The sequence below is a fragment of the Tachypleus tridentatus genome, chromosome 2 (genome assembly GCF_004210375.1).
Source record: "Tachypleus tridentatus isolate NWPU-2018 chromosome 2, ASM421037v1, whole genome shotgun sequence".
NCBI lineage: Eukaryota > Metazoa > Arthropoda > Merostomata > Xiphosura > Limulidae > Tachypleus > Tachypleus tridentatus.
The window spans coordinates 48417342-48438065 of NC_134826.1; the positions used below are offsets into that span (position 1 = coordinate 48417342).

General features: G+C 32.5%; 1 protein-coding gene across 1 annotated transcript in view; it reads left to right on the plus strand.

Moving 5' to 3' along the window:
* The window catches only part of LOC143243069 (phosphatidylserine lipase ABHD16A), a 47540-nt gene that overhangs the window by 8005 nt on the left and 18811 nt on the right, over positions 1-20724 (plus strand). Inside the window, exons 4-14 of the mRNA XM_076486808.1 lie at positions 9-95; positions 776-861; positions 2241-2311; positions 7095-7187; positions 8648-8721; positions 9889-9929; positions 10707-10811; positions 11238-11351; positions 17865-18029; positions 19022-19085; positions 19898-19961. Of these exons, the coding sequence (XP_076342923.1) occupies positions 9-95; positions 776-861; positions 2241-2311; positions 7095-7187; positions 8648-8721; positions 9889-9929; positions 10707-10811; positions 11238-11351; positions 17865-18029; positions 19022-19085; positions 19898-19961 (964 nt within the window). The remainder of the gene's footprint in view (positions 1-8; positions 96-775; positions 862-2240; positions 2312-7094; positions 7188-8647; positions 8722-9888; positions 9930-10706; positions 10812-11237; positions 11352-17864; positions 18030-19021; positions 19086-19897; positions 19962-20724) is intronic.

Below are 20724 nucleotides of genomic sequence, written 5' to 3' on the forward strand. Positions count from 1 at the left end.
AAATGCAGGATATTTTACGATAGATGGAATATCAAGCCTAGGTCGGCTCGTCTGCATAGCTGGTGTTACTCTTCTAGGAACTATATTCTTTAGAGGTGAAAGGTTTTGTAGTTAAAATACAATCTTATTTTATAAGAAAAGAAAAATGACATCATAAAAAACATTTATGTTATAAAATATAAGTGTGAGTTGTACTAAACCTGCTCTTCATCCAAAAAGGTTTTAGATTTGTTATACAGATATTCATATTAAGTGTTCCTCTGTTGCCTACAGTCAGGTTTAAAATATTGTATTTTTTAGGATTGTTTAGTTGTTTAACATCATAAAGAACTTATCAAGTTTCAAACTCATGATGTAGGAATACAGGCATATGATAATTTATATAATGTATATGAGATATTTCTTTTAGCTTCACAATGTAATACCGATAAACAAATGTTAAACAAATGAGTAAGTTTGATTGATGACATATGTTAAGTTACCTGTTTTACTTTTGAAAAATTAAATAAATTTATTGTATTTCTTGCAATAGTTTGAGAATATTTTTAGAATTATAAAGTTAAATGAAATGGAAAAATTAAAAATTATTTTTTGAGTCGTCTGAATCGCTCCTTGAGAAGTATTTTGTAGTTCAATGTTATATAACTTTATAGAACGTGTTAACATTTTGCTAGTATTTTAATGGATATATAATTATATATATATATATATACACCTATGCATACTCTAATTTTGTTTATGTTTTATGATTTACTGACAAAGGATTGTTTTTTAGGTTTAGGAAGATACATGAACTATGATTATATCACATTTTTGAATGTATTGGAATCAGAAAAGATCAACATTAACAAAGTAGTAAAGGTACATTCATTTATTTTTTGATTTTGTGGAGTTTCAAGTTATGTTGAATTCAAGTGTTTGAAGTCTTTTGTTTGGGTGTGTTTTGCAGGTACAATTTTGTTTGCCCTTGTTTAATCTAAATGACATTTTGAATGTTGTGAAAAACATCTTGTTTGATATGTTGCATACAAATTGAGTTAATAGAGAAGTGATAATTATTACAAGTTATGTTAATATCTTTTTAAAGTTTACAGCCATACAATAGGATCACAACTAAAAGTAAAATTAGTGCAGCTTAAAGTCTGTCATTGTACTTAGTATTTGGTATTACTAACTCTTGTAATATTCTGTTTTATTCTGGTTTCTGGTTTCCTTGATGGCTCAACAGTAAGCTTGAGAGCTTATAATTTTAACATTTGGGATTTAAACTCAGTAGGGGGTGTAGTTAAGATAGCCCACTGTGAAACTTTACACTTCAAACAAACAAGCTGTTATTGTGTATTTTTTGTGGGTATTTTTTAAAGTTTCAATCTTATCTTAAACCTTATATTGCTTAATATATCGTTGGTTTTATTGGTGTTCTGTTTTACAGTTTCAATCTTATTTTAAACCTTATATTGTTCAATTTATCACTGGTTTTATTGGTGTTCTGCTTTACAGTTTCTCTATTATTTTAAACCTTATATTGTTTAATTTGTCATTGGTTTTATTGGTGTTCTGTTTTACAGTTTCAGTCTTATTTTCAACCCAATATTTTAAAATGTTTCACTAGTTTTATTTATGTTCTGTTTTTTAAATAATGTTTTCTGTTTCTTAGGAAATGTGAATAATAAAATGGAAAACAGTGCTGATCCCATATATAACTTATTAGTAACTCTTGTCTTGAGCATTGTACATTGAACTAGTGTTAGCAGGTTCACCATTCAGTGTCACTGTCAAGAAAACACATCTAGGCATATTTATTAACACTTGTTTACTATGTTCTGAACTCCTGGGACATACCTATAAAGCTAACTTTCACAAACAGATGTTTGAGTTGTGGTAGGTTGAAGTGCTTCTCATGCAGCCAAAGTTAAATGAAAGTACAAATTTACAAAAATAAAGTATAGAATAAAAAATAACTTAAATAGGAAATACCAAAAGGATCAACATTTGATATTATTAATTTAACATGTTTATTAAAATGTACATAAACAACAGTAAGTTTTATTTTATAGTAATATACACATACAGAGAGGCTTACAAGACTTGTTTTCAGGCAACATTTATCCTCAAGTATGACCTAATGGCTTAGAATAATCAAGGTGTTGATGTGTTTCTTCATAAGCCAGTGGCTAAGATACTTGTATGTGTCCAACACATCACTGTTTTTCTCATATCTAATGTTTTGTTTTCTACAGACTGGATTAAAAAGATATGATTTTGAGTTTCATGACTGGCCTGTGTCATTCAGATGGAATGATGTTGAAGGGTGAGTTATTATAAGTATTTTGCCTTTCTCTTGACCAATATTTTCCATTTTTAGCACTTTTTTTTCTTTGCTTTCTTCTTTTAAAGTGTAGAAAATGAATGTAGAACAACCTTAAAATATTTTATGCAAGAGCACACAGAGAGATTGTATTCATTTGACAAGTCATGCAGTTTTTGTGCCATGCAAGTTGTATAAGAACATTGATGTTTATGTACCTGTTGAGTCTGAAACAAGAATGTACTTCTGTACATACAACATGTGTGCCTTTGCTGACAAAACCATGAGTTTGATAAATGATGTATTTGTGAAGCATACACTTTTCTCGTTTTTCCTCAATTCTCTAATTATGGAGTATCACCAAGTACTGATGGTTTCAAGTATCAGTTATATGGTCTAATCATATTTAACTTTGAAATTCATAGGTTAACCAGATCTGGAATGATAAAAAATATGGAGAGTGTAACATACTGAAAACTTCTGAATTTAATAAAAATATGCTAGAATGATTAGTGGAAAGTTATTCATTATTGACGAAGAGTTTTCATTTTCTGGCACTCTTTTATTTACCATTTCTTGTTTTATAGCATAGAAGACAAGTGTAAATCACTATGGAAACATTATAGGTCAACACTGTTCCTTACATACAACTACAAAGTCAAAAGGTTTTTCGAGTGCCAGAAATGTAGTCGTTACCACTACAGAATATTGGAAAAGTCATCACAAAAAGATGGGCAAAAAGAGCTAATTGAATAATATAAACAGACTAAAAGAATACAGAAGAAAACTTTTGTTCCCTGTGAAGTAAATGCTTCTGTTGTTTTTTTATCTTGAAGAGGTTCTTCATGTGTTAATGAAGGTTGTCTTGTGTACTTTGTTTCACTTATTAATTTGATGCACATGGACTCTCACAGTTTGACCAATCATGTAGTGATATTGTCACTGTTCTTTTGTACAGAATTTCAAAATTTAACAACTATTATCAGTGTAAAAGTTTATAATTCAAAACTTAATGTTATTTAGCTTTTACTTTCTTTATTTCAAAAAGTAAATATTAAAAGAAACTTGGTATTCACTCTTCAAAAAGTGACATGTCAGCTCTCTGATCCCTCTATTTAGATTTTGTAATTTCAACAATACAACTTGTATAATTCCTAACCAAATAGAAATACAAAATACTTGTATTGATAAAGAAGAATGTGCAAGTTGAATCCCTTACCTTATTGATTTGCAGAGTATAAGTAAATTTGTTACACCTGCAGAGAAGCACCTTCCATCATTTCATGCATTTTACTTATTTCTAAATGTCTGATGGGCATGTTTATAACCAGCAGAAAGAGCACACTGTAATGTACAGGAATCTTAAACCTGTTTGTATAGTTTACAAGAAAACTTGTAATGTCATTGCTTTGAGAAGCAATGGAAATATTTAACCTACGTGTAGCTTAGCTAGAAAGTTGACTTACAGTGTAAAGTTTTCTGCACTCTCACCATCCTGCACTAGGGGACATGTTCCCCTTTACCCACTTTCTTTCTTTGGAATGGAATTACTATTTCTCTAATTGGTGTCATTTTCCTGACTTGTCCTCTTCACTCGGAAGCACTCCCATCCTTTTCTGCCATGTGTATTAATTTCTGTTCGTGACAAAGAGATACTTGGTTCAGAAGTGGTGCAGTGCCCCTCCTCAGGTTATCTGATCTGTTTTTTTTCTCATCTACAGAGGTAAACTTCGGATACTTTCAGCAGGGGGTGGGGGTATGTCTGTTCTTCCCTTGTACCATTATCTCTATCTTTTCAGTATGGGGTTCTAACTAATTTTGTTAGAAGAGAGAAGTACCATATCAGAAGTTATAATTTTCCGATACATGAAATGTATTTCAAAGAAGTACTTCCATTCTCTCGCACTTCCCACTCTCCTCCCCATGTTCTTTCAGTGCTTACATCTTCTGTAAAGCTTCAAAGTGATGATGCACAGAGGGAATCGTGTGATAATAGTGCTCTCCTGTTGGTGAAGGAATGGTGCATAATGATTTGCATAAGAGATATGTTATACTCTTTGATTCCACTGGGAGAGAATGCGGAAGGCTTGTGGGACATGTTATAAAAAAAATCTTTGTATAGAAGTTGGCATAAAATGAGGAAGAGGTTATCTTTTGAGAGGAGGGAAGTACCTCTAGGAAATATATTTTAAGTTTAAGAAAATTGTGTAACTTTTGACTGTTGTGCTAAAATATGTATAAAACAGGTCAGGTTTGACAGCCAGTTTTTATGTTGTTTTTTGACACTTTAGTGGGGTGCAGTGAATTTATGAGGTAAATATTGTGTTCAAATTTTATTTTCCTATTACTTTATCATGATCAGCCCCAACCAACTCTGAATTTTTTGCTTTTACTATATATTATAATGTATATTTTTGTTGCTGCTTTTCAGTGCTTTCAGTTTTTATGGCTATGCCCAAGATATGCCACCCAGACATGTCTATGCATGAAGTTTCTCCCATTGCCTATTTTAACTGCCTTACCGCATGAGCATTATTGCTGCCCTGTATGTTAGGTAAAGAGGTAAATTCAGTTGATCATGTCAGTTTAGTGTTCAGCTTTGAAATTTAATTTAAGCCCTTTGTATGTTTCTTGAACCCTGTTGGCTATTATCCCAGGTATGGTTCCTATCATTGTTAAGGATTTCTAGCAAAAAAATGTTTTTCAGGATGACAAGAAAGGCGTATTTCTCACTTGTACTGAGTCCACAACCTTTCTTAGAGATTGCAGGCCAGTATCATGAGTATCACTATTCCACTATTATTCTTTCAATATAAGTATAAATGATACAACAAACAATCAGAGCGAAAAAATGTATTTCTGGATCCATTGGTCCTAAATTTGTCATAATATTTTATGGACTTTAACACGATTGAGTCACAAAGTCAAGATTAAACAAACGAACAGAAATTGACAGCCTAGGTGACCATCTCAGTGTTTAGTTGGTTTCATGAATAAAAAACATTATTACAACCTAAAGAAACAAATGGTGGAGTGAATGAAAGAGTTAGAAGGCTAGGAATGGTTTCAAGTATTTTAGGAGCCATTGGTCATTTTATGTAAAATCTTTCTTACAAATTAAAATTTGATAAATGTTTCTCAGTTGATGCAGAGTTTAAATACTCGTGAAAATGATGAGAGGTGGGTACTAAATACTTCTGTAGAGGTTGTAAGACAGTAATGTTTTGTGTTTTGACATAATTATACTATAATGGAACTCTTGTTTGAATGATACTGGAAAAACTTTTTATTATGCAATATATAACCCCCCAACTTTGCAAAATTTTTATCCTGTGTGCATAAAGATTTGTAATAAGGGTCATGACTTTCCTCTTTCACCTCCATTTCCTGTCATGGAGAACTCTGTTTTTCTCCATTCTCAGGCTGCAGATGTAATGTCATGAATACATCACATGCAGATGTAATATATTGGCACCATCTATGTAAATGTAATAGTACTGTCTGTTATATGTTCATTTAAATACTTTGCAGGGTGTGGATAGATCTTCATCAAAATTGGTATGGAGGTTCATTAGGTCCATGGGGAAATACACACAAATTTTCAATTTTGCAGTTTTTACGAGTGTTTTTACAGGGTTGTTTTACTTCTACCTCACCCCTATTGATGGATCTGTACCAAATTTTTCATGAAGGTTAGTTGCATTTGTGAGGGAGATACATTTAAATTTATGGTTTTAAATTTTGTGTTTTGCTGTTTTTATTGGTGTTATGGTTTTTTTTTATTATATATAAAGGAAACAACTTAATCATGAATTTACCAAACTTTTATCCAGGATATGGGTACTCCAGCTAGGACTTTTAATGTGTCTTGTATGCATCAGTGGTACCTCACTTAAAGATCTGTATGTTCATATAAAATATAAACCCCAGCATTTTTTACGACTGCAACAAGATATTTAATCTGATTATATATGTTTTTAATACTAAAGGTCTTTACTAAGCTTTGTTTTAAAAGGTAAGTAATTTCTGAATAACTGTGGTGCAGCTAAACTTGTTTTAATGGAGGATGTTTATTAACTAATTATTTGTAATAACTTCTGAGTGATAGTGAAGAAGATTGTATAATTACTGTACTGGCCCAGTTATTAAGCAATTTCCAATTTATGGTGACCCCTATTTTCAGAAACTGAGAAACAGAAGGAACTGAGTTCTGTAACATCCCTTTTTTAGATCCATAAAATCAATACTGCAACTGAACAGCCTGCAGGGGAAGTATTCTATCATCTATCATCTAGGAATGTGACAGGCTAGAGTAGGGGAAAGAGGCTTATGATTGGCTGTAATTGTAAGGCAACTATGAATTTTATTTCGTAGTTATTAATCAGAAAGCATTGCCTTATAATTGAGTGAATACAGTATTTACCAATTGCCTTATCTGCTATGTGCAATGGAACAAAGCATTTTTGTCCAATACCAAGGTACCTCAGGCTAGCATGGTAGTAGTGGATACACTATTAGCAAACTACCTGTAATTTGATACTTAAAGAAAGCTACACTAAACTTCCAGCCTCACCAGTATGTAAAAGAAATTATCAACTTTAATACCCTAACATATTAATAGTGTAGGTGTGGGAAATATAGAAACCTTGCTCAGTAAAAACTGAGAAAATGCTGGTAAGAATCAAATTTCCAGCTCATTTATAACTATTAATAGTAATTCGTAATTTCCACAAACGTTTGTGTTAATAATGTTTGTTATTAAAGTAAATTTTTTAAATGTGTGTAGTGACAATGGCAAGCCACCAGTATATGTGGAAAAAACATCGTCTAGAACTTCTATTTTCATGACATTAGGTGCAATTCCTTGTGAAATTTTAAGGTAGGTATTTGTTTGTCATATATATGTGTGTATGTAAATGTGTATATATATACTAGAGGATAAACTTAGGTTACACATACATAGTAGATGTTAAAATTATTTGAATACTAAAATATTGTTTAGAATAAACAGAGATATGTATGTACATACATAGACTCACGCTATATATATATACACACACACACAATAAATTGAATTGACTTCCTACATTTGAAGCATGTGCTATGTCATGTAAACCAAAGCTCTAACAATTTTTTCACATCTACATTATGTATGTTTTAAATAGATAAACCCTTTAAATAGTACTACTGTTTTATTATGTAGTTGGACATAAATGAAACGAAAACCAACTAAGTAGAATATAGTTGTTGTATTTAGATTAATAGTGTAGAGGTGTGAAAACATGGAGTGGCAATAAATGAGATATTCTCTATATACAACATATTTTAATAAACACATTATTGTTGTGGATGAATGCCATATTTGATTAAGAGAATGAGATTTTTGTATCAAATTCTTGATAAAGCAATGTTATAAGATAGTGAATTTTCAAAATCATAAGATCAAGAAGTGACATCAACTGTTGTCATGTGTCTTTTTTTTGTAAATTTGTGTATATATATGTGTGTGTGTGTAGAATTGTCGATATGTAGGCATTTCTTGGAATTTGTTTTGAGATGTAATGGTATTATGTTATTTATTGTTCCATTTAATGTTTGTTTATGTTACAGAAATAAACATATTTGAAGTTAATGTATAACTTGCCACTTTAGAATTAGCCAATAGAAATATTGGATTTCCATGTGAGCTAGTGCACACACACACAGATTGACTGATACACATTGTGGATGTTATCTCACAAATATTAGTTGAATTAAAATTTTGATTAATTAGTAGCTGAATACAGTGATTAAGGTATATTTTGAAATACAAAAATAAATCAAATTGAAGTGTGTATGTGAAATTTTCCAGTGAAAAATATAATTAATCATATATGTATTCATCATATCTTATTGTTGGAAATAGTGGGAAAAATTTCATTTTTCTTGCTGTTGTATGTTTAGTTTTTAATATTGTTGTTTATACTGTTATAATAAGTTATTAAAAAAGTCAGTTTAAACAGCATTCAAAAATACATGCAATACTTAAGAAAAAGTGTAAGGTTCCAGGCCTTACTAAAAAAACTTCTATGTGGTTTGGTAGGTCAAAGACTCTTATTATGAGGAAGGAAAATAGCACTGAAGAACACATTCTGATATTTATACATAGCTATCTTGCATCATTTAAACTGAAGTTACGTTCATTACACTCATTCTATGGATGGACAAGTTCCATAATGCAGTAGTTAATTTTTTTTTGTTTTCATTTTATATTTGTAAACTGTTTAAAAAAAACAACATATATTATATGATTGTCATTGTTGCATTCTTATAACCTGGATGATCTTTAAATTATTTCAGCTACATAGCCATCCATACTTTTGGCCGCAGGCTGATTTACCCAGGAACTGTAAAACTTCTCCAAGCAGCTGTTGGTATGAATTATGACTCAATTTTTAAACAGTCAAGATTAGGATCGTGCTTTACACTTGTTTTTGTTCATCTCTAGTAATGTAGGCTTTCAGACTAGTTTTTTCTATTTCTACATGGTGCATCAAAAATTTTGGAAAGTATTAGAATATCTAAGTGTATTTACATACCTTTGCATTAGAAAGATAACAAGAGAACTTTGTTTTCTATTTTGATGTTAGTAATAGTTCTTGTTCAAACTCAGATGCATTATTGCAGTGTTGTTTTATTGTAGTACTGTAAAATATTACTTTAGTCACAACAGTTTGAATGTTAAGAAAACTGTTACTCACACACACCATCAAATCTTTAGTGGCTTTTGTTGATTTTAGATTACATTAAGAGGCGTTTGGTTTTCTAGCTTTCTCCATTTTGTCAAAGCTATGTCAAAAACTTTAACAGTGTTTAAAAGTTGTGATTCAAGGAAGAGTTTTCACCACAGGCATTTTCTTCTCTACTGTTTTAAAAAATAAATTAGTAGTGTATTTAAATATATAAACTCACTGTATACTGTGTGTACTAAGGTGAAAATTGTGAGGTCATGAGGTGAAGCAACCATCAAAAACTGCAGGAATGTTGAAATATTCATGCTCAGAGTTTCTTAAAAAATTGAGGTTTAATTGTAATAAATACATTTCATTTTTTCCATATTTTTATTTATTATCTTATTTTATAATTAACAGCTTATGATCGGGTAAATTGTTTACATGGATCAGAACTAGAAATTAGTACAGGAATTAATTTAATACACTTTTTTAAACTGCAGTAATTAAGATGCATTGATTTATCAGTTAGCACCACCACAATGTGTGTGATGTTTTCAGTTATAATCTTTGTTGTTTAATGGTTAATACTTTTTAAAGATGTGGTACTGTTTGGCATGTAAAAGTGTGAAAGAGAGATATGAGGGCTAACATTCATTTTTCTTTATTTATTCTAAACTCTTTGAGGTTCAATGCACCAACCACACCCCTAAAAAATTATAGGGAGAAAGTTATTGCACAATACTTCAGATGTGCCCTTAAATTGTTGAAAAATACAAAAAAAGTTAAAACATTTTTTTGTATTTATCTAAATTTAATGAAATCTTCTAGGAGGTTATACTACATACACAAATTTTGTTTTAAAATTAGGTCCTATGCTTATTCAAGGAAGAGCTAAGCTAATTGAACAGGTAAGGAAATTAACTGTAATCTGTCTAATAGCACTAAGAGAAGTTTTTACATATTTAAATGCATCAATGTTATATAGTAGCATATACAGTTGAATGGTTTTTGAACTTATAAAGTATGCAAATTTTAATCAGTTTTGTGGAGATATGATTTCTATTTCTTTCAAACAAGTACACATCATGAAATATATTTGGTATATGAGTCTTGTGGCAGACCTCAACATTAATTTTAGATATTTAAGTACTGTGAACACCTTGTGTAAATTTCATTGTAAGGGTGGACAAAGTCTAAGAAAATTTTGATAAAGTTTTTATTTTTCTCATCAGTAACAGAGAACCTGTTTTTCTGTAAAACTCCTGCATTCTCTGTAAATGAAACTACTGAATTCTTTAGATGTATTTTTATATGTATTTTACTTTCATTTTTCTTTGATTGTTTAGTATATAAAGATAATTTTATGAGAATCAGTTAAGTGTATCTATGTGGTTAAATGAACAATGGTACAACAAGACAGCTTACGTTATAGTTGAGTTTAATTGAATATTTTGTAACACGTTTATCATTGTGTTAAATTTATACTTACAAATAACTACAGACTTGCAAAGAAATATAAATGTTTCTTTTAAAAAATATTATGCTTAATATAAAATTAAAATCACCACCTCAAGTACTTCAGAGTGTTTGTAATTTTTGTTTTTCAGTAATGAAATAAAAATGTTTCATATAGAAAGTAGTTTAAAATGTTTTCTAATGGAGTGTGTTCCACCTTCTTTTTTCAGCATGGAGCAGAGCGGTTCAAACTGATTACACGTGATGGAAATGCAATAGATTCTGTTTTTGTAGATAGAAGAAGTAAAAAAGAATATCCTAATAGAAAAACATTAGTAAGTACCTGAGTTAAGTTTCCGGTTGTTAGGTGAAACAAGACGTTTATAATATCACTTTAGGTTGAAATTAAAATCTGACAAATTAACCAATTAACATATGAGTGTCTGATAAGTTAGTGTCTTTGAATTTTGTATGTATAATGGCAGTTGTATTCTTAAGATTTTTGTAACTGTACATAGCTGTTCTGTTGATGAACATTAGAGGTCAACAAAGAACCTACTGGTAATGTTGTTTGCAAGAGAAAATAATTTTTTTCAAAGTTATTTTCACTACTTTCACCTGTGCTTGACATGGCTATTGATAATGTCTAATTGTTTGTTTATTACAAATATTTTGTCCAGTGTTTGTGTTTATTAATAATATGTTGTTAAACCTAGACTTACTAAAGGTTAAAGTAATATGTTCATCGTGCCATTACTTAGGTCATATGCTGTGAGGGAAATGCAGGCTTCTATGAATATGGAGCTATGGGAACTCCCCTCGAGGCAGGGTACTCTGTCCTTGGTTGGAATCATCCTGGCTTTGGGGGAAGCACCGTAAGTACACTTGTATAATACTGAACACTAAATTTGTTTTTATTTAGTAAAAAACTGGTTTCTATAAATACAAATGGAATAGTTATCTAGAGTTAGTCTAATTTTGTTAATTTTTAACCAAGATCAGACCATATAAACTTGAAGCACAGTCCTATATGTACTAAAGTAATAGGTTATTAGCTGTAATAATTAAAGGTAAGTGTATCAAATTCTTCATTTAATGCTTTTGATATTAGAAACTAACCATTGAACATCTTCCAAGTGTCAAGTGTACATCTGCATGTTAAGTTTCATGATTTATTTTAAGTAAAAATAACAAATCTAGTTCTGTTTCAACTATTTTTAACCTAAAATATTTTATAATTCATATTTTTTTAACATTTATTTTGTATAATTCCCATTGTAAAATCTAGAACTAAAATCCAGCTTTCAGTTACATGCTGCCACTTTGAGGACTTTTACCTGTAAACAATGCATTTATTAAATTTTTGGAATTTCTCTCTCCATCCCAAAGTACAAGTTTATATTCACAAAGAAATTGTCACCCTTTCAAAACATAATTATTTATGGGGTGTTTCAAGGTGCTAGATTTGTAATGTGCATGTTGTGAGGTCAAAATCCATCACCAAACATGCTGCTCCCTGCTAGTACAGCAGAGAGTCTATGGATTTACAATGCTAAATTAGAGGTTCAATTCCTCTTAGTGGGCTCAGCAGACAGCCCAATGTGGCTTTGCTGTAAGAAAAACATACACCAAACATGCTCACTTTTGTCACAAAGTTGTTATAATGTAATAGCCATTCCCATTATTTGTTGTTAAAGCTATCTTTTGTCCACTCTGTCACTTCAAAATTAGAGACAGCTAATGCAGGTAGCTCTCAGTTACCTCTTGGTGTGGATTCCTGTACGTGGTGAGAGGACCTCCCAGGGAAGGTTCTGTTCTTTCAGTTTACCTCCTCTGGGATCTTAATATCCACCCATGTGTTTGCCATGCATGGCAACCTGTGAAGGGGAGGAGAGGATCCTGGTGGTTGAGGGATCCAACCCTAACACACCACTTTGGCCTTGAATTCCTGTAGATGGACAGCCTTGGGGTGGCCCCCCTTGGGTCAGTCAGCTGGTCCACTCAGGCTAGGGTCAACCAAGTACCAGTGTTGGATGTTTTCAACAGGTGTTGTGAACATTGTATCTGATGCTGGTGTTTGGGTATAGTGCTCACGAAACCCTAGCGTTACTGCTGTGTCCTTGTTTGACATTGTAGTGCATCCCCTCGTAGGGCTCCATGGTGAGTGTGGTCAGTGGGCATTGAAATTTCCCTCTCTTTATAATGGATATTCCAATTAAAAATCTTAATAAAATAGTGAAAAAAACAGTCTATAAGTAAACCACCAAATCTTGAAGATTCTGAGCAGCAACCCTCACTATCTGTACCACCTGTTGTACCTCATGTTCTTATATTGCATTCACTTTCAGACAAACCTTTAGGGCAAATGTCTTCCTATTTCATTCAGAAGGGACGAGAGGGATTTGCTGGCTCTCCAAAGTCAGTAAAGAAGCTTCGATCTGGTGACTTATTGGTGGAAACATTCACATCTCAACACAGTTAACTCCTCTTGCATTCAAAGGCAATTGGGGATATACCTGTTGAGGCTGAACTTCATGCTACTTTGAATTCATCATGAGGAGTTATTGTTGAGAGGGATTTGAAGAACTTCTCTGAGTCAGAGATTCTCACTGCTTTCTCCATCCAAAGAGTTTCTGCAGTGAGGCGTATATCCACTCACAAAGATGGAATTATGATGCTGACCAATGTTCTCATTCTGACATTTACATCACCACAGCCACCTGCCACCATCAAGGCAGGTTATCTTAATTACAAGGTAGGTACGGCCATACATTCCAAACCCTCTAAGATGTTTCCAGTGTTAGCGGTTCTGTCACTTAAAGACGTCATGTCTTGGTTCCTTGACATGTGCTTGTTGCAGTGGCAAGGACCGTGATGTCTATGAATGTGAAACAGACCCTCATTGCATCAATTGTAATGGCTCTCACCCATCCTACTTTCATTTTTGCCCTAAGTGGCTGTAAGAAAAAGAGGTGCAGCATGTGAAAATGATTCATAACACTACTTATCCTGAGGCTCGAAAATTGCTGTCCACTACCTCATCTCGGACGTATGCTGTGGAAGTGCAGACAGATCTCTCTGTATCTTTAAAATAATCATTTTCCAAACAAATGAAAAGTCTTTTGACCTCCATGGTTAAAAAAGTTGATGAATCAACTTCAACATCTATCTCTGTCCCTTACATACATTCCGCCAAACCCCAAGATCCACATTTTTTGGTTCTAGGTACAGGCATTTCCTCAGATATATCTTCTTCTCCTACCCCAAGATGCAGAAGAATCATTCGTTCACGTCCTCAGTCTCTGGAATGCCTTTCTAACCGCAAAGACTTGCCCAATTGACCCAGGGCAGGATCCATGAAGATCGATAGACCTCCCTCGAATGAGGACAGTAAGGAAAAAAGACATGGTCATAAACAGAAGGGTTCTCTACTCAATTCACTGACACATAAATAAAAATGATACAATGGAACTGTCGAGGTTTTCATTCTAATCTGAATGGCATCAAAACACTGATTGCTTCCTGCCATCCTGTTTGTCTTTCCTTACAGGAAATATTTCTGAAAACTGCCGATACAGTCACCTTTCAGAGGTTTTCTTTATACAGAAATGACAGACTGTGTGATGTATGAGTGCATGGAGGGGTGGCACTGTTGGTTGATCAGCATGTGCCCACACTGTCTTTGCCAGTCGACACACCCTTGGAGGCCATAGCCATCCGTGTTTCCTTGGGTCATACCATCACTGTTTGTTCTCTCTACCTGTCATCTGGTGAGACATATGATCAATCAGGCCTTGATGCTCTCCTTGAACAGTTGCTGTCTCCCTTTTATATCGTGGGGGACTTTAATAGACATCATCCCTCTGGGGAAGTGCTGATATTAATAGGAGGGGTTGCTCTGTAGAGCATATGCTGTCTGATCACAACCTTTATCTTTTCAATACTGGTTCTTCTACTTATTTCCATGCACCTAGTCAGTCCTTTACTACTATTGATCTCTCAATTTGCCCCCCTTCATTATTTTCCCATTTTTTATGGAGGGTTGACAATAATCCACAAGGCAGTGTTCATTTTTCTATAATCTTGAGAGAGACTGGCTGTGGTTGATGCCACCCGACCCGCATGTCCCAGTGAAGTTGCCGTCAAGCAAACTGGCCCTCTTTCACTGCTCTCACAGAACTTGATCCTGCCATAGTCTGTAAGCCAGCAATAGACGACTGTGTGGCAGCAGTAACTGACTGTATTATACAAGCAGCTACTCAATGTATTCCTAAAGTCTCAACACATTTTCCACTATATTTTCATCCATGGTGGAATCCTGCCTGCCACATGGCACGGAAGGTTAAAAATTGAGCCTGGGATAATTTTTGTAGATATCCCACACTCTCAAACCCCATTGCTTTCCAGCACGCCCGTGCACATGCTCAATGGGTAAGACGTCAAAGCCAGAAGGAATCTTGGATTAAGTTCACAACCAGCATATCTTCTACCACCAGTTCCAAAGTCATATGGGAAAAGATTCGAAAGGTCAGTGGACAATATAATTCTGTCCCCCTCTCGATCTTGCTCTCTGATGGCCAAGAAGTAGCTGATTACCGGAGCATTGCTGATACTCTAGGTGAAAGCTTTTGCTGGGTATCTAGCACTTCTTCTTCCACTTTTTTAGCCATCAAGATTCGGGCAGAGCAATCACCTCTTTCCTTTTGAGCTGATTGTCTCTGTGACTATAATCGTCCCTTTACACTGGTGGAACTCAAACTGGCCCTTCATCCGTCTGGCAGTACATTGGTTGGACCTGATGATATACACTATGACAAGTTGCACCATCTCTCTCCTGCTTCTCTTGCTATTCTTCTGATTGTTTTTTAACCAGATGTGACAGGAGAATGTTCTACCTGATGCCTGGTGTCAGGTTATTGTTCTACCTTTCTCCAAGCCTGGGAAGGATCCCACGATTCCTTCACACTACTGTCCAGTTGCTTTGACAAGCTGTCTCTGTAAGACCTCAGAGAGTCTTTAAAGTTCACATTGAAAATGTTATGTCCTTACTATGTTAAATATCATAGATTGTTTGTTATTCGAGTTTCTTTTATATGAAGCATTTTTTCATTAAATTTATTTATTACATAATTGAACATGTTTAAATTACATTTTTCTTTATTATCACAATGAAATACATCTTTTTTCACAAATATGTCCATCCAAATATCATGTAATGTAAAGTAAGTCACATTCAGATTAACTCCTTCCTCAATCATGACTCATTTTACCCTACCATGGATCTATTTATTCTTTATTTTGCATTACTTAATACACCAACAACTCCTAATCTGAGAAAAATATAATGCCACCCTCCATTAGACTTGTGAATGTAGTTGAGGCCCTCGGGCACTCTTAAGTTGGAAACCCCTGGTCTAGACCAATGATAAGTCTTTTCTCAGTTTTAACTATGATTTATAGTGTGAAACCGTGACTAATGCAATGAGCAAAATAAATTTATTAATGAATATTTAACAAATTGAAATTAGCTGGATATATAAAATGAAACCTTCTGATCAACAGTAAAAAAATTAAAAATCTAAAGCCAAAGTACATATATTAATGTTTTTTTAAAACATTCTACTAGTAAAATTTTGGAAATTTCACAAACCAAGGATTGCAGAAATACTAAGTCAATTGAAATGAATATTTTAAGCCAAAAATAGATGCTGTTTAGTAATTGTAGATAAACATACAATACTGTGCAAAGTCATTTATAATGAAGTTTAATTTGACATTAATGGAACAATATCAAATTTAATTACAAACGTTGGACTGAAAGGCATGTGAAATGTTGAAACTAGTGTCCATTTATGTATGGTATTTTTTCATTAGTGTGGATTTAAACTATTATGTAGTAAGTCTGAACTAAGTTGTATGCAGTTTGGTTAAGTATTTCCACTGTGAGGAATTGAAATCAGCATGCAGATTTGAAAATCAATTTTTTGAAAGTAGTTTAAAGAAATCTGTTTTTGATTTGTTTTTTTTTTGTCTGGTTTGCAGAAAAGGATCAGCTTCTGAAAATGTTAAAAAAGTTGTAATGTGGACAATGTTACATATTGTGATATTGGAAAAAGTCAATCAGTTTAAAAATGAAATTAGTTAAGTTTTAATTAGTATTATTGTAAATTTTATGGCAATCATTTAGAACTCAGAATTAATAATGCTTTTTTTTTTTTTTTTTTTTTAACATCAGTTAGTGTTGTTATATTAACTTCAATTAAGTTTACTGTCATTCATAAAAAAATTGTAAACCAGCAAGCTAGTTCTCAGGGTGGGTCAGGCAGACATAGTGTCAGTGAGAGAAAACTGCATTAGTAATTCTAAGAACTCACGAGTGAAAGCAAAAATGAATATGTGATATTTTTCAACCACGCTATATTTGTCATGTCCAATGTTGATGTTGCCTTTTGGCCAAAACCAGGGTTCATCAGGCTGGCTGGGATACAGCAGATTTAGTAATATCTAGGCACTGTTTATATGAACAGTATTTATTATGATGTGAACTGGATTAAGTAATGTGTAATTATTATAAATTTTATTTATGCCCTTTACAAGTCGTAATAATAATAAAACATTGTTATTCAGTAGTGGCTATACAATTTTAGAAATTCATTTAACATGGTACTCAAAAGTAAAATTCATAAATTCTGATTTAGGATCTAAATATAAACAATCACAAAAACAAATTCTCTAAACACAGAAAAATTTGGGTAAAATAAATCTGATTTATCTGAAATAAACGGTCCATTTTTATTTTTTATTTTAAAATTAACACCTATTCTTCCCTAAGGTATAACAACTAATTAACACCTATTCTTCACTAAGGTATAACAACTAATTAACACCTATTCTTCACTAAGGTATAACAGCTAATTAACATCTATTCTTCTCTAATGTATAATAACTAATTAACACCTATTCTTCACTGAGGTATAACAACTATAAACTTGGAAGTGTATTTAATAAACTGTTACAGAGGTTTTAAAGATGTTATGTAAATGTCTAATCTTTTTTGTTACAATTAAAATATGTTATCTCCCTTTATTTTTGTTAATATTCCAAGGACTTCTAGGAAATACATTGACAGTCTTGTAGTGTTTTAGACTATATATACATCAGTTATGCAATTAACATAGATTAATGTGTTCAGCTGACATCAATAAAGAATTGGGTTATCTGTTACTAATGTGCAACTTGTGACAGTCACAGTTTCTGAAGGTAATAAAATTAGGCATGTTAGAGTTTAATAGATGCTTTGGAACAAATTTATTTGAGTTTTAAAATTAGTATCTTCCCTCTCCTTTGCAAAATAAAATGTTATCTAGTTTTTTGTTGAACTGAAATAGGGAGTGCCTTTTCCTAGCCAAGAAACCAATGCTATTGATGTAGTTATTCAACTTGCTATTCATCGCCTTGGGTTTAAGCCTGAAAATATCTTGATCCATGCCTGGTCTATAGGTGGGTTTCCTGCCTCTTGGGCAGCCATGAATTATCCAGATATCAAGGGTTTGGTAAGTACACTAATAATACAGTCTTTATACTAAATGCAGGACTGTCATCATACCACTTGCTTTGTAAACTACTTGTTTCTCAGCTGTGCAAAAGCATGCCTCTGTAACTAATGACAACGTACTGAGATTTTATAACCACTGTTCAGTGACTGACGTGCTGGGCTATGGAACTGAGGTTATGTGGCTCACGTCCTGTAAACATAAAAAGCTGTGCACTTTGAGGCTGTTAATGTGTTATAAGAGTAATTGCTAAATCTCATTATTCATTCTGACAAGTTAACTCAAGCTGTAGCTTTAGGTGCCCTATGTACAAAGACAGTTTAGTGTGGGTTTTATAAGTCCTACTCGTTAAGAAATTTCTAGCCTCTTGAAACTTGCATGGCAATTTGTATATATGTTCAGAAGTGCTTGAAACTGTGAAGCAACATTTGTCAAAGATTAATTATGATTTAAGTTCACGTGACAAATGTACAGTTCATTGGAATAATTATTTTTGGTGTAACCAAGCTTACACCTAACTTTGACAAACTCTGACAGAAGAGTTCAGACCTTCCATGAAATTGGTAAGTGCTGACTTTTAATCACTGGCTTTGAATGTAAAATAAGTGAGTTATGTGGTCAACATGTGACCATGGGATAATTATTTTTTCCAAAAGTAACAATGACTAAATCAGATAGTCCTCATACAGCTTTGTGCAAAATTATATAAACAAATATACCACTCTCTATACAGTATGTATAATATACTCTCTTTCTTTAAGTTAAATATGTAGTGAAAAACAATCCTATCAGAATAATTTCAAACCAACACGTCATTATTAAGTTAATTTGTACGCAGACAAGCCGTAGAAACTTTTAATGTTGTGTTGATTTTCAGTGAGAAGAATTCTTAAGTTAAAGGTTTTTAACTACAGTTTTCTCTTTTAGTGTTTAATTTGTGAAAGAGTAAGTTGTAAATAAACTTGTGATTTTTCTGTTCTTTATTCGTCCAGATACTGGATGCTACATTTGATGACATACTTCCCTTAGCCAAATCCAGAATGCCTCCTAGTTGGGGTGAGTTAAGAAAACAAAGTGCTATTTTTTGTTTTGTATTCACCAATAGCATTTACTATTTCAATAGAAATATTTTACTTTTTTTCTTTTGGAGTGAGATATCAACTTATTTGGTTTGATTTTGAAAATAATAAATACTTAAACATTTTATTTCTATCGATTGTTTCATTTAGAATCATTTCAGTTTTAGTTGAAAGACAAATTTTTAACTTAGCACAACTGACTACAAAAGATGGAGCTGTACCAGAAAGTTACTTCTATTATCAAGTAAAAAATTAAAAAAAACGATGGCTTAGCTGAAAGCTTATAAAGCTGTTGTTTATAATTAAACACACAGCTTTCCGACAGGTCATCTGTTATCTGCCCATCACAGATATCAAAACCCATTTTCTAGCATTTTAAATCCACAGATGTAATGCTGTGCAACTGGGGAGCACTTATAATGCTAAAATCAGGTTTCAATACCTGTGGTGTGCAGAGAATAGATAGATCATTATGCAGCCTGATGCTTAAGAACAAATAACACAAAAAATTAAAAACAAAATTCTTCAAAAATGTTCTTTGTTTAATAACAAGCTAAATAAAAAAAAATGAAAAGTATACTACTAAAAAAATATATAAACAGGATGATAAAGATAGCTTTAAGATTTTTAATGTTTTTTGTTGGAACATATTAAAAAACGTAGCATTAATAAATGTTAAGTTAAATTTTACTTTTCAGTTTTTGTAGTTGTCACCATTATTTTCATGATTAATAACATTTAAAAACAAGTGATCGGTATCTGTGCTTCAATTTTTATCGTTATGTACAGGTCCATTAGTTGGAAGAACAATTAGGAACTACATGAACTTAAATAATGCAGAACAGGTTATCAGGTTAGTAAAATGTGATTAAATAGTTTTGCCTGTGTCAGAAAGTCAACAAGAAGATATAGGAATGTGTTAACACTTTGTAGGAATATTCCAGTTCTCATAAAGAGATGAGGATTCTTTCTGGTACAGAAAGGAAGGCCAGTTTCATTAACAACAAAATAAATAAGCATGCATTTGTTAATTTCACACTTTGTGCAAAGTATAAAATATTTATGCTACAAGGAAATAATATAATAGGCATATGCTCCTTTAAAAGAAAGTAGGGTTACATCCATGTCACAAGATATGCAAAGGGATTTTTGTTAATAACACACCTGTTACAAATTATTTTAATGTTTGTGAGTGAGAAAGGAAATGCTAGGTAGATTCCTGTTTCTCCACAGAAAGAAAGGTTATTTCCAAGGTGATGAGTGAACAAAGATACTAGAGCGAACAAATACTTTCTATGAAAAAAAAATTCCTCTGTGAAGGAATAAACAAATTTATATATAAATAGGAACTTTTAACTAAATCTAAAAGACTGTATATTATGTCAATCACACTATATCCACTATAGCCAGTGTTGATAAACTGCTAAAGTAGTAAATGGGCTTTTTTTAGATAAAGTTGTTTGTTTGTTGTAATTTTTATTTTGTCAACAGTGAATTGTATAGGACCACATTTATTGTAGTGGAAGAATTTATTTATTATTCACAGCACTTTTATATATATATTAAATGAAGTTAATGTATCATTTCTCAGAAGACTAAGGGAATCTGCATGTGAC